Here is a 14717-nt window from a genome sequence, read left to right on the forward strand (position 1 = left end):
CAGGAAGTGAGCCAAGAATAGTTCTTTTGAAAACCAACACAACTAGGCCATTGGCCTACAAAATTGGGGGAGAGGGCATTCCTTTCACAAATCTGACCCACCATGTTATTTATAGTATTTTTAAAAAGCTTTCCAGAGTTGGGTATTCAAAAAGCAGCATACATACAAGCGCAGACAGATACAAGATGCAACAGCCTCATTAGCAAGCATACAGAATACTTTGCAAAGCTACTTTGACCACACGATACAGTTATAAATTCAGCCAAAGGCAGCTTTAAACAGAAATATCTTTATAGTTTGCCTACACATTGTTGTGCCCACCACCAAGAAGACCCTATCTCTTGCATATATGACTTAATAATTTATTTATTTATTTATTTATTTATTACATTTTTATACCACCTAATAGCCAAAGCTCTCTGGGCGGTTCACAAAAATTAAAACCATAATAAAACAACCAACAGGTTAAAAGTACAAATACAAAACCAACAGTATAAAAAGCACAACCAGGATAAAAACCACGCAGCAAAATTGATATAACATTAAAATACAGAGTTTAAACAGTAAAATTTAAATTTAAGTTAAAATTAAGTGTTAAAATACTGAGAGAATAAAAAGGTCTTCAGATGGTGATGAAAGGAGTACAGTGTAGGCGCCAGGCGGACCTCTCTGGGGAACTCTTAATGGGCAGGCACTCAACAATGGCTCTTGGTGTTCTAGAAGTTAGGGCATGGGCAGAATTATATGGGGTGAAGGCAGTCCTTCCAATAGCCTGGCTCCAAGCTATTTAGAGCTTTAAAGATTAAGATCAGCATTTTGAATTGAGACTAGAAATGTATTGGCATTCAGTGTAGCCAGCACAAAATTGGTGTTAAGTGTTCCCTAGCCAAATTTTTGAACCATCTTCAGAGCCAGGCCACATAAAGCACATTGCAGTAGTATAGGTTAGAGGTAACCAGTGGAGGTAAAATGTCTTCTTGACTAAAAAACGGAACTGATGCATCAGAATAAAAGTCAGAAGATAGCTTGATAAATGTATTGAACCAGCCTTAAAACAAGTGAGACTCTTCCCTCTTCTAGGAAGATTATTCCAAAATAGAGTTGTAGGGCTAGTGAGATGTCCACCAAGCTCGGTTGTACGGCAGGAGCAAGGACAACTTACATGCTTATAGATAAATATTCTGTTTAAAAACAACTCAGTCTGAGAAGTATCTTTCCAGACCATCTCTGTTGAGGAACCAAGGGCTCTTCCCCCATTTCTTCGTAGGATGGAGTCCCTGTGATTTAGATGGGGCTCCTTCCCATGGGCACAGGCTAGCAGCACAGATAGTTTATTCAGTAGGATACAATGGCCAATGGTACTAAAAGTCACTGAGGGGCCAAATAAACCAACAAGGTCTCGCTCCCCATCCCTCTCCCAGAAAAGGTCATTCCACAGGGTGACCAAGACAGTTTCCCTTTCAAAACCAAGCCTGAAGCCTGATTGAAATAGATCTATATAATCCATTTCATTCAAGAGTGCCCAGAGTTGGCCGGCAACCACCCACTTATCTTTGGCACATTTCAATTTAATTAGATTCAAATCATCTGTTGCAATGACTGGCAACAGGTTAAGCAGGATCTGGATCTGGACCACAAGTCCATCTGCATACTCCATTCCACATTTTGTGGATAACTGTGTCACAATGCAGTGCAGAGCAACACATGCACACACACACATGGCAGGCACTGGGCAGCCAAAGGAAACAGGCAGATGGTCTGGCTGCTTTGCCGTAAGCAGAAGGCAATCAGGGAGGCAGCAGTACAAGCCAGAATAATAATAATAATAATAATAATAATAATAATAATAATAATAATAATAACAACAATAATAATTTTATTTCCCATCTCTCCCTTTGGATTGAGGTGGGGAACAACATTAAGTACTACAATACAATCTAAATCAAGCACATTAAAGTGATTAAAAGAGCATATAGAACCGATACAATATTAAAATAACAATGAGGATATTTTAAAATTCTTAGGTTTAACATTCATCTGGGTAGGCCTGCCAGAAGAGACTAGTCTTTATAGCTGTCTTAAACTCGGAGAGAGATTAACGAATCTCCTCCAGCAGGCCATTCCACAGTCTGGGAGCAGCAGAAGAAAAGTTCTCTTGGTAACAGTTGCCAACCTAGTTTTGGCTGACTGAAGTAAATTCTCCCCAGAGGACCTGAGTGTGCAGGGTGGATTGTATGGGAGAAGGCGATCCTGCAGGCAACCTGGACCCAAACCATGTAGGACTTTAAAGGTAATAACCAACACTTTGTACTTCACCTGGAACTAATCGGCATCCAATGGAGTGATTTTAATGTTGGTGTAGTATGGATGGAGCTCTTTAAGTGTATGTTTGCATGGGGAACTGAAACACTATTTGTGACAGCAGAACCAAAGAGTGATATTTTTTTCAGATGAACCAATCTGGAGAGAAGCAGGATTATCTATTGTGTTGATTAGCTTCTCTGATTTGCTTTATGCCATTTCTGGGCTCCGTCACAACTACTTTTGTGACATTCATGAATAGTGATTGATCCCTGCCCCCCGCCCCGCATCTGCTACATGGATTAGTCCAGGGGTAGGGAACAGGTTTCAGCCCAAGGGCTACATTTGATTGTGTCTAGCTTTCCAGGCCCCGTATGCTATTGATGGGCAGGGCAGAAACAAAAGTGGTCTCTCATACATTCACACATGCATCCACCATCCCATTCATACAAATCCACGTATCTCCATCACCACACACATCCATTCATAGACATGCATATACTCTTTCACAGGCATATTCCCACCCATTCTTGTGCATGCACATGCACACATGCGCGCACACACATTCACACAAAACTGAAAGAAGCTCTGGTAATGAAAGATAAATATCATTATGGGATTGGCCCTGGGGTTGGTCAGAAAGATGGGTGCCTTCAGGCCATATTTCGTAAGACCTGACAGAGGATGGTTAATAGCTGGTAACATTCTGGTAATAAGTTTGAATGGGAGCTAAGATTCCCCCAGAAAGGCAGAGATGATGGGCTGAGATGACTCATCTTTCTTTCTCCCCTGAGACAAGAGAAGAGGATGAGTGATGCCTGCGTGCGTAGCTGCACAGAAGTCAATCTTCTTACTTTAATGGATCAGTATTTGGCACTCTAGGCCACATACTGATCAAAGGTGCCCAATCCAGTTGAGCATTGCAGTAGGTGGGGAGAGTTAAAGTCCCCCTTCCACCCAGGCTAGGGCTTCATCTTTAAAGTCATGTCTCCTTTGGCCCTTAGTTTCAAATGAATGCAACAATTTTAAGCAAGGTGAAGAGATGATGGGGCCCCCACCCATGCCACTCTTCCCCCACCCTTACCAATTGGCCATCTGGTGCCCCATTCTCTCCATTCTTCCCCTTGCCCCAATTGGCAATACGCTGGTGACATGTCCTCAGGTTCCCTGCTGCTCCCTCCATGCCATTCTGTCCAGTGCTTGTCGATCGATTGTCAGGTGCACTTGGCTTCACTTCCTCCATAATGCATCCAAAAATTGATGAGCCCTAGCAATGATTACCAAGCACTTCTGGAGATTGACGAGCGCTGGTGATGACTGGTGAGCACGTCCAACCATTGACAACTGATGAGCACTGAACTGAATGGAGAGGGAGGCACAGCAGGGAGCGTGAGGAAGTGGTGCTGATTGCTTGAGAAGATACCGGTTCACTGCCAAAGAACTTGGAGGGGAGTCGTCATGATGGTGATGGGTGTTATTATTATTATTATTATTATTTATTTATTTATTTATTTATATAGCACCATCAATGTACATGGTGCTGTACAGAGTAAAACAGTAAATAGCAAGACCCTGCCGCATAGGCTTACATTCTAATAAAATCATAATAAAACAATAAGGAGGGGAAGAGAATGTAGCCAAGAAAAGGGGTGTAGCCCAGGGGGCTGGTAGGCTGGGCTGAGAGGGCCGGTGGGCCACGTTGGGCATATCGGCCAGAGATTCCCCATTGCTGTGTTAGACCATGGGAGGTGATTTGGATATGGAATATCCTGCCAGAGTGCACACTGTTGGTTCTGATGTCACTCCCTCTGTAGGTTTCTTCCAGCTGGTGGCTCTGATTTTGGTAGCGCTGTGAATCCATCCTGGGTTTCAGTCAGAACCATCCAGAACACTAAAGGATCCATCCAAGCTGCCAAACCCTATTTCCAAAATAAGTTCAATAGGAAATCTTTTAGAGTTTGGGTGGTGATGACTGAAATCCAGAATGGATTCATAGCCTCACCTAAATCGAAGCCACCAGCCTCCACCGCATACAACCAATGACTCTTTTTCCTCAGAGCAGAAAGGTGTACGGGCACTACCCGTAGTTTTAGCCAGGCTCCCCGGCTGTGTGTGAGGCAGATTAAGCAACTCTCAGCCAGCCTGGTGTGGCTGGAGAGATTTTTCAAATCAGCAAGTAGTGCTGATGTTATCTCTGGGGAATTGGAGCTCTCTCTCATAAGCAATAATGCACAAAGAAAAGCTGAAGACCAGCTTTCATGTACTTGTAGGTTTGTATATAACAACATATGTTGCTATATGTTAATAATATTTGAATTATGTTAAGAAAATAATTTCTTTAGCCTGCTCTGCGTTAATTAGTTAATTCCATTTAATAATTCAATTCCAGTTTAAGTGAGCTTTACCATTTTTGTCGAAAGCACAGGAAGAAAACAGAAAGCACCTTAGACTGGGGACCTGAGTCACATTTTAGTCCTCATTTTGAACCCAAATTATTTATTTATTTATTTATTACATTTATATACCGCCCCACAGCCGAAGCTCTCTGGGCAGTTTACAACAATTAAAAATAGTAAACATTAAAAGTATACAAAAATTAAAAAAAACATAAAAACAGTATAAAAACAACAGTATCCATTTAAAAACAACAATTCTGGGGTCCATTAAAAACAAACTTAACGTTGTTAAATGCTGTTAAAATGCCTGGGAGAAGAGAAAAGTCTTGACCTGGCGCCGAAAAGATAACAACTTTGTTACTTATATATCTCACAGCAGGTTTTAACTATATATGGGATTTTGTCATTACATATGTGTGTGTGTGTCATCACAAGTCTTTCAGATTAATTGGAAATATATGGCTACAGTCTGCTGAGAACCAGCTATAAAGAGGATTATGATGCACTTGTATTTCAGGAGCTAAGAGCACTGCTCCTATTGATTACATTGACTCAATACATTCGTTATTACATTTAAACGCTCCAATATATTCTCTCACTCCACTTATGGCTTGATTGCATTGGCACATTTGGAATGTCCCCTTTTATATCACCACATCTGTTTAATCAAGCTTATATTCCATCTGTTGCTTTGTTACGGTAAACTCAAGTTTGCAACGATGAGCAACTCATTTATTTCCTTCTCAGAGTGCTTGCACTGCAGTTTGAATTTTAAGCGCTAGGAAGGTAGTTCCTTCTTTGGCACAGTGTTACATTTTGTGTATGGTGGGGGAGAATCCATCTTTTGTTAAAATATTTTGCGGGATTTCAGAATTCACTTTTGGAGTTCCCTTAAATATCCCTCTGTTTTGCCTGCAGATACCGTTATAGAGCTGGCTACAAATTGTATTGTGGTTACTATAAAATGAATAATTGCTTGTTGTCACCAAAGCTCAGTGTTGAAGAATTTGTTTTGCCTGCATCTGCTGGTACTCCAGGTCATCAGGAGAAATGAACTACTCCCTATGTTTCCCAGCAAGGATTTTGAATGAGAACATCACCCTCTATAGTGAATTGAGGGTTAATTCTACTTTCTCTTTGGATAAACCTTCTTTGCAAATCCTGCAAGAATGGATCATTTACCCTCCATACTCCAAGACGAAGATGTTCCTGATCCCACCAATTTTTTGCCTTCTGGCAGCCATCCTGGTTATCCCTTTCATCTTATTTGTGATTTTTTCTCGTGACAACATCCGTCAGGAAACAAGGTACCTGCTGCTGGCAAATGCTTTGCTTTGTGATTTAATATATCTGATACTCTATGCTCTATCTGCCATTTTCAGTGTGTCCAACCTCAAGTTCTCAAAATTTGCCTGTGTGATCCTGTTGTTTTCGCTGGCAATGACTTACTGTGGAGGGTTATTAACAGCTGTAGCAATGGTGCTGGACACCTACTTGGCCATTTTGTGGCCTTTACATTATATCTCCATCATGCCCTCTTCACGGACAAAAGTGCTGATACTGCTGCTATGGATCTTCTCTGGGATTTTCCCTGGGATTGTCTTCTTAATACTAGAGGTCACTCAGAAATCCAATGTATGCCCAGTGGAAAACTGTTCTGTCCCAGTAATATTGGTCATGACTTTACAAGGAAATGATGCCGTGAAATTCTGCTATGTACTTTCAGTCTCAGCCCTTTTTCTCTGTCTGTCCCTCATTCTCTGCTGTTATATGATCCTGTATTTTAAAACAAAACAGTCAGGAATCTGGAAGAGCATCTTCTCTAGAGCCAGCGTGACCTTCCTGATGCATCACACGATCTTGTTCTTTCATTTCTCTCCTCTCTTGGCTGCGGTGGTGGAGTCACTGCTTTACGTCAATGCTGTCATTGGGCCACAGACAGGAGTGTGGATCTCTCTGATCATCTGCAATGTGCTGATCATTCTGCCCAAAGCCTTGTCGCCGTATCTGTGTGCGCTTCGATACCGGGAGCTATCCTCACCCCTCAAGTCCTTCCTCAGATGGAAGCGCATGACTGCGGTGTCTCCTGCTTCATCCACTTGAGCACAAATATGCACACCAGGGCAATTGTGATTCGGAGCTGTATTGGACCACTTCTAACAAACTGGAAACATTCATTTGTTGTATCAATCTGCTGACTAAGTCATTCATATTTTTTTCTCAGCCAATACTTTGTGCATGTGAAAGCAATACTGTCATGCTGAGATTTTAGCCTAATCATAGGTTGTGTTGGATCAGGTGTCCTGGTGCAGCAGTAAACTAGAAGGAAGAATTTAACCAAACGAAAGTCTTGTCCTGTGGAGAAAACTGGGAAACAAACGGACCAGGGTAACAGTCATGACTATTCTGACTTCAGGGTCACCTAACGTGCCTGGTTTTCAAGTAGGTCCAGCACGTATACTCTTCCTATATTCGTAATGGTGATCACCTACATTTCCAATTGGATCTCTGAAATACAAATATCTCCCAATCTTGTGGAATCCTATATACAGGTCAGTCCTATGCACTGTCACCTTGATTGCTGTGTTATCTGTTTGGCTTTTATTCTGTTGTTTGAGCAGAAAAATGTTGGTATTAAGCCAGAGTTATGGAATTTCTGACTTCTATACATAAATAGAAGAGAAATAGTGAGATACTGTGGGGGAAGTTTTAACAGGAAATATATTTACAATTTCCCATATTTCACCTTTATTACATTTTTTTTTTAAGCGGTCTCATCAAATACATGAATAAAGAGTTTTGAAATACTGTGACTGGATCATAGGGGGAAACTACTTTTCACAGCATTATCTAGACCAAGGGCTTGATTTGCCACTCAGAGTAGCTGTTTACAACTTAGGCGGGATCTACACTACTGCTTTAAAGCGCTTTAAAGTGCTTTATAACAGTTTTGACAACTGTTGGGGCCCAGGACACACTGCATATACAGGTTTCAAAACGTTTTCAAAGCGCTTTAAAGCGCTTTAAAAGCAGTAATGTAGATCCCCCCTTAGCCAGGTGAATGCAGAATGCTACTGTGTGTTGCTGTGTGCTTATCTTATAGACTGGAAAATCAAGACCTAAGTATGCTTAGTAAACCAGCCGTGCTGGACTAGTTTCTCAGACTGGACAGGTGGCTCCAGGCATCCACCAAGGGTTGACAAACACTAGTGAGAACCACTTTCTGTCAAAAGCAACTTGCAGCAAATGTTTTTTGTTACCAGCTTAAATTTTTTATCTGTATGTTTTATAGGTGCTGCTTGTTTATATAGGATTGGATCCAGACTTACAGTGAAATCAATGGGACAAGTTAAGCATAATGAGTAACTTAAGCCCCACTGATTTCAGTGGTTCTGTTCTAAGTATGACTAGGTCTGGATTCAACCCGTGGTTGAATGTATGGAAAAATTTGAATTTGTCTATACAGCCATTCTTCAGGAATCTACCCTGTTAATGCCATGCTGTGTTATTCACTTTTCTGTTTCTATATTCCCTTTCATAAAGAAGTATAAATACTAATTATTACTGATGTTATTCATGTTCTTAAGAGTAACCTGAGTGATTTTATCTTGACTCAAAGATGAGCATAATGGTCCTTGGGGGCCCAAAGTGTTGTGCATGGTTCAAAGAGAGAATATCATTGGAAGCTTGAGAAGGGAACCATAGCTAGACAGGGCTGTATCCCGGGGCAATCCCTGGGATCATCCTTGTGCATTCACATGACACACAGGGGATCCCGGGATCAGGGAGGGATGATCCCTCCCTTGCCCCAAGATCTTGCCCTCCCCTTCGGCCCGGCTTTTCCACGGTTCCGGGCTGAGCCCGAGACTGTGGAATGTGTGGCTGGGTGTCGCTGTTTGTCCCAGCTCCTCGCGAGTAACCACAAGGACCCGGGAACTGCACCCATTGGGGGTGGGGTGGGGGGAACGGGGGAAATATTTTTTAAAAAATATCCCTACCTTGGAGTGCACGAGCGTTCGTGCACATCTTCTGTTGTCATTAAAAAAAGAAAATGGTGGCTACGACGTCCTATCCTTCCGAGGCCGTTGCATGCCATGTGTAAACAGAGGGGGGATCTCGCGTTAAACACATCGCGAGATCTTCACCCCTCCATCGTGCAATAACAGGTAGGTCTAGCTGAGGCCGAACATGTATGTAAGCTATGGGAAAGACATGTCCAGGTTACATCATGTTTTGTCTGGGTCACATCACGACTGGGCACTTCCTTGCCCCATTGTTAACAGTATTTCCTCCCAAGATTTAAAGGTGCATGGACTTATCTACACAATCAGGATCTCAGCTTGTTATTTAAGGGTTGTTGTCCCAGAACTGCTATCCAAACAGTACAAAAATTCTGCACACATAGAAGGGACTCCAGAATGTTTCAGTTATGCACACTTGCTGAGTACCTTTGCATCATTCACAGACAAGTATTTCTGATAATGAACTCTATTCTGAAGGGGTAACAATGTTGCCATTGCTTAGATGCTGATATGAAAGAGAGGCGTCTGAAGAGCTCATGGTCTTGGTAAGGATTGTTGACTTTCAGCCTCAACCTCTGTTTCACCTCTTAAACATGCAAATCAAGAATTGAAGGGTTTATTGACCCAGGACAACGGATGGCATAAAGATGCCTAGAGTCTCAGCCATATGGGGTTGCACAAAGCAAAGAAATGCACAGAAAGGAAATGTGATGGTACTTCAAGGAGCATCATGGCCTTGAGTTCCATTTTTGGTGGAAAGTTGGGATGGAAATAAAACAAATAAATGTTGATTGATGTGTGCAGGCAAGGCCAGCCCAAGACATTTTGCTGTTTGAGGCAAAGGACACCAAGATGCCTCTCCCCATTCCATCTACAGAAGCCAACTAGAGTGTCACAGTGGTGACAGGACAGAGTCTTTCACCACACTTGAGGACAGCAGGCTAACTTAGGGGCCACAAGGCAAGCCAGGTGGCTTGCACACAGCTCTGCCCTATGACATCTTGCTGCTGCCCCTACATCTCCTGCATGAGGCAGCTGCCTCACTCCACCTAACGGTAGGGCTGGCACTATGTGCAGGACTCAGTCTCAGGATAAGATTTGAGATTACATTGTTCTGGATCCTTCATCCATATGGCTCTATGATCACCACAGTACCATGATGCTCTGTTGATTAAGGTTGTGAGAAATTAACATACAGTAGGCTTCTCTCCCAATAGTTCAGAGAAGTATTGCTAATTCAAGAAGAATTGCTAATGTAAGAACAGTAAGAAGGGCTCACTGTGGTATGCTGGCAGTGGGAATCATCTAGGCTGCCATCCTGCACTACAAGAGACATCCTAAATCATCAGTAATATTGAAGAGAAAGAGCCCTAGAACACAGGGCATAGTAGCCACATCACTTTTCAAAATGCTCTTTTGATGCATCCATCAGTGGCTCAAATCAATAACCCAACTATCTGGGGAAGAAAGTAAACATTCAACAGTACATCCTTTAATCCTTTGTAAGACTACTTTGTTTCCACAGCAACATTAAGAAAAGCATAGAAACATATACAGGGACCCTTTCTACTGAGGAGTGGATAAATAATGCTCTGTTGACACAGAAAGTTGGGCTACCAGCCAATTTGCAGGCTTAGTATGGACATAAACCACATCCGGGCAGGTGCTGTATTAGGAAAGTTCTCTTTCCCCATGAAAATGTATCGGTCATTATGCTAAGAAGATTTGGGGCCTTCCTAGACAGGGCTTTAGCCCAGTGCGAGCCCCAGGCTCACCCCTGTGCATCCAGATGATGCACAGGGTATCCCGGGCTCAGGCAGGGGTGAACCCTCCCTGGGCCCCGGGTAACCAGCACCACTTCAGGCACGGTTTTTCCTGCAGTCTCGGGCTGAGCCTGAGACCACAGGTGTGTAGCCAGGTCCGCCACTTTTCCCAGCTACCGGATTTACTCCCGAGTAGCCAGGAAAATCAGCAGAGGGGCTGCAGCGCTCCACAGAAGCGCTGTGGCCATCAGGGCTATGGTAGGGACATGGGGGGGCAGGAAACAGAGGCTGGGGAGATTGGGGGGAACCGCAGCCCAGGGAACATCGGGGGGGATTGCGGGCAGGGGACATCGGGGGATTGGACATTGCAGACGGGGGGCAGGCGGTGGATCAGACATCACAGGTGGGGGCGGGCGGGGGGAAGGAGAATGGGGCCAGGCGGGCGGATGGGGGAAGGAGAATGGGGCCGGGGGGAGATTGAGGATGGGGGGGAAGGAGAATTAACAACAACAAAAAACCTACTTACCTTTTCTGGCTCCTGCGCTGCTGCTGCCACTTTAAGAATAATAAAAAAATAGTGGCCGCAACAGCTCTCCTCCAATAAGGGCGAGATCTCACGTTATTCATAAAGTGAGTTCTCCCCTCCTCTCCCCCAGATTTTCCACCAGGTCTAGCAAGGCTCTTACAGGCATTTGAGAAACGTTCTAAAAGTGGCTAAAATGTGTTGTTATCTAAATTCCTCAAAACAAGGTCATTTTCATACAGCATTTAGACTTCCAAGGTCTATGGTCAATTTCAAACCAACATTGGCAACAGAGTGTATTCAATGTATGATCAGCTCTCCCTGCGCACTGCAACCCTTGCACAGCAAGTAGGCTTAGGAAAATGGAGCCAGTGGAAAGCATCTTTCAAGCCTAAATGCAGTTCAAGATGATTAGGGGCATCGAAATTTGGGAGGGAAAGGTACCCCTTGCCCTGCCCATATACTATAACATACACACACCAAAAATCCCCTGCACACAGCAATGAGGGGCTTCTTTGAGCCAATAGGAGCCTTTTTCCAGGTTTTACTCTCTTTATTATTTAAATTATTATTATTATTATTATTATTATTATTATTATTATTATTATTATTATTATTATTAAGCCAATGGGAGCCTTTTTCAAGCAAATGGGAGGCATTTGAGCCAATGGGAGGCTTTTTTCAAGCCCAATTGCAACAAAGGGTGTGATTTGGCAGGGGTCACAGCTGGGGAAGGAAGGATTAACCCTCCCCATGTGCTATGATCCCCCTGCCTTCCATTTGCTCCAGAGGAAAACTTTTTTCAAACTTGATCCTGGTTGGGGGTGGTATCTTCATGTGTAGTGTGTGTGAGAGAGAGAGAGGGGAGGGAGGGATATCGCCGGGATATCGCCCTACAGTTGTAGCCCACTTTTTCCGCAGTCTCGGGCTGATCCCGAGCCGGCAGAATGTGTGGGCAGACATCGCAGTTTGTCCCGGCTCCTTGCGATTACATTGGGGGTAGGGTAGGGGGAGTGGGGGAAATTGTTTAAAATAAAAACAATTTATTTTAAAAATTGATTATTTTTAAAATGTTTAAAAATTGATTATTTTAAAAATTGCACTCTTCTCCTTTAAGAAAATAAAAAACAAAATGGCAGGCACAACATCCTGTTCCTCTGAGGCCGTTGCACACCACGTGTAAATAGAGGGGGAGATCTCCCGATGACAATATCACGAGATTCTCACCCCTCCATTGGGCTAGATCTGTAAGTCTAGCTGATGCCTTTTTCTATATCTGCTTATATCTATTGTCTAGTAGAGATCGGTTTAGAGTCTTAGCCAATCAGATGGCACCATATCACAATCCAAGCAATGTTGATTTAGAAAGTGCCAAGAAAAGATTTCCTTGGAAGGACTTGGAGGCTAACTGCCAGGAAAAGGGGAGAAAAGAACATTCTTTCCCAGAATTTGTTGACCTCCCTCTGGGTAGAGAAATGTCAAAACAAAGCAATGAGATCCTGGAGTAGTGACGGAGGGGGTGGGTGTTAGGTATGTGATTTTTTGTTTTTGTTTTAATCGACTTTTCATTGTGGATGTTGGAATTGTGTGCAGTGGCGCATATGCAGGATCTTGGTTCATTGTCAAATAGCAGCAGCACTGACAATTAGTTCCTAGACAGGGGGGGGGGGGGTCTGCTTGGGGAGCCATCAAAGGTACAAATTCAGCAAGAAACAGGAACACAAACTTGTTAAAGTATTTGTGCTTCTGACTACCTGCTTATTTGATGCCTGGAGGGGGGATAATCTTTACAATGTCCCTTTACTACTTGTTTCCTCAAAACCCCGCGGCATCGCAGCTGCAGGGTGGGAATGGTAAGTCCGATGGCAGGAGGGAGCACAGGCTTTCCAGACAAAAATGCCACAATGCCAGCAGCCATTCAGGTCGTCAAGCCTGCCCCTGCCCTCTGCCTGGCCTTCCTGTGCTTCCCTTGACCATTCCTGGTGTTGATCCACCCTGGAACTGCCCAGCCTTAACCCAAAACGAGGCCACCACTGTCAGATGGAGGAAAGGAAGTGGTGACCTTTGGGCAAAGGAAAAGGTCGCAGTAAGTCAGTCACTTTTAAAAAGCAGTTCCTGGGGGGGGAACCCACGGTGGCTACAAGTTGACAGCTACGTCATATAAACAATGCAGCGCCAACTCGCAGCCACATGGACTAAACACTGCGAATAGACAAGCCCCAGGTTACAGAACTTAATCTTGCACTTCTTTCTTTTGACCTGATGATGATGATGATGATTGAATAAGTTGTTTAAGACCTACCCTTACGTAGGACATGCATAATAGGTGAGGAATGTGGAAGCACTTGTAAAGTGTGGAATGATGATGAGGGGCTGGGGAGAGGACGAATGTTAGTTCTGTTCTTCATAATTGAAGTAATACACATGGTTTTTTTTAAAGGGCCCCCCTATGATACCATTTCTTCCTGTCTCCTACTCAGATTACTGGGCACAGTACTTTAACAGTCAACATGCCCTTAAGGAAAGAGGGGCATATTAGGTGAAGAATATGTTGCGGGGGGGGAGGGGGCAAGGAGGTTTAATAGCAACAAATATTGAGAGAGAGAGAGAGAGAGAGAGAGAGAGGGAGGGAGGGAGAGAGAGAGAGAGAGAGGGCTACAAATAAGTCCAAGATGAATTCCCAAGGGAAATTAGTAAGTGTCAAAGAGAAAATAAATAATAATTAGCATGCGTTCCATGAGAAAATGATTCTACTCTGTGCCGTACTGACTGTGTCCTACGCCAGTCTCACAAACTCACTTTTCAATCCCTGTCCTCTCCCTCCATGTCTGTGTTGTCTCTTCTACAATGGCTTGTAAGTCTCTTGGCAGGGGACCACATCCTGCAATGTTCCACTCAAAATTTGGCAACGGTCCTGTCTGATACCAAACAAAATGTGAAATGTTACTAGGAACGATCTGCACAGTGCTTGAATGAATAATATTGGAGGCGGAATCAGAAATGATGTGGTTGGATCCCAGTGGTGTAGTGGTACATTCTAAAGTGCAGGAATTCATCATGACAATCCCCATTGCCCTAAAATTCAAGCAGCTGTGTTGGTGGATATATATATATATATATATATATATATATATATATATATATATTCATTCATTCATTCATTCATTCATTCATTTCTTCCAGGAGCAGGTCTTTTGTAAAGCTAAGAGGTCTTGATTTCCCATTAACCTGGCAAAATATTTTGCATTACAACAGGAATAGCTCCCAAACTTCATCGTTAGGAAAACTCATTCCCCCGCCCCAAGCTACTGTGAGAATTGCAGCTAAGCTCAGAGGGAAAGGGGAACCCGGGGGGTGGGGTGGGGGGGACTGTGGCAGAGGTCATCAGCATCCCTGCTAATAAAAATGTGCCAGCTCCACTACACCACTATTGGATCCAGACTGAGTCATTCTTCAAGTAGATCCACTGAAATCAACGAGACTCAATTTATTCATGACTAAGGTTAATGCAGTCCGTTAACCATTTTGTGGTTAGGCAGCATGGTTTAGTGCATTGTCTGAACAGGGCCTATGTCTGGATGATCCAACCTATGACCTTTAGAGAATTACACATACACCTGTCTGATAGAGAACTGCAAGCACAAAGCAGCTGTTTCAATGCATGATGCTAGTTTGCCTGTTTTTCAAAACCGAAGGGGCTTCACCGTGAGTG

At 43.4% G+C, this 14717-nt stretch overlaps 1 protein-coding gene across 1 annotated transcript; it reads left to right on the forward strand.

Moving 5' to 3' along the window:
- The first annotated feature begins 5747 nt into the window (after positions 1-5747).
- Positions 5748-6800, forward strand: GPR148 (G protein-coupled receptor 148). The gene has a single exon (XM_063133237.1). The coding sequence runs from the start codon at positions 5748-5750 to the stop codon at positions 6798-6800; it is 1053 nt and encodes a 350-aa protein (XP_062989307.1).
- The last annotated feature ends 7917 nt before the right edge of the window (positions 6801-14717 follow it).

Source organism: Elgaria multicarinata, chromosome 8 (assembly GCF_023053635.1).
Source record: "Elgaria multicarinata webbii isolate HBS135686 ecotype San Diego chromosome 8, rElgMul1.1.pri, whole genome shotgun sequence".
Taxonomy (NCBI): domain Eukaryota; kingdom Metazoa; phylum Chordata; class Lepidosauria; order Squamata; family Anguidae; genus Elgaria; species Elgaria multicarinata.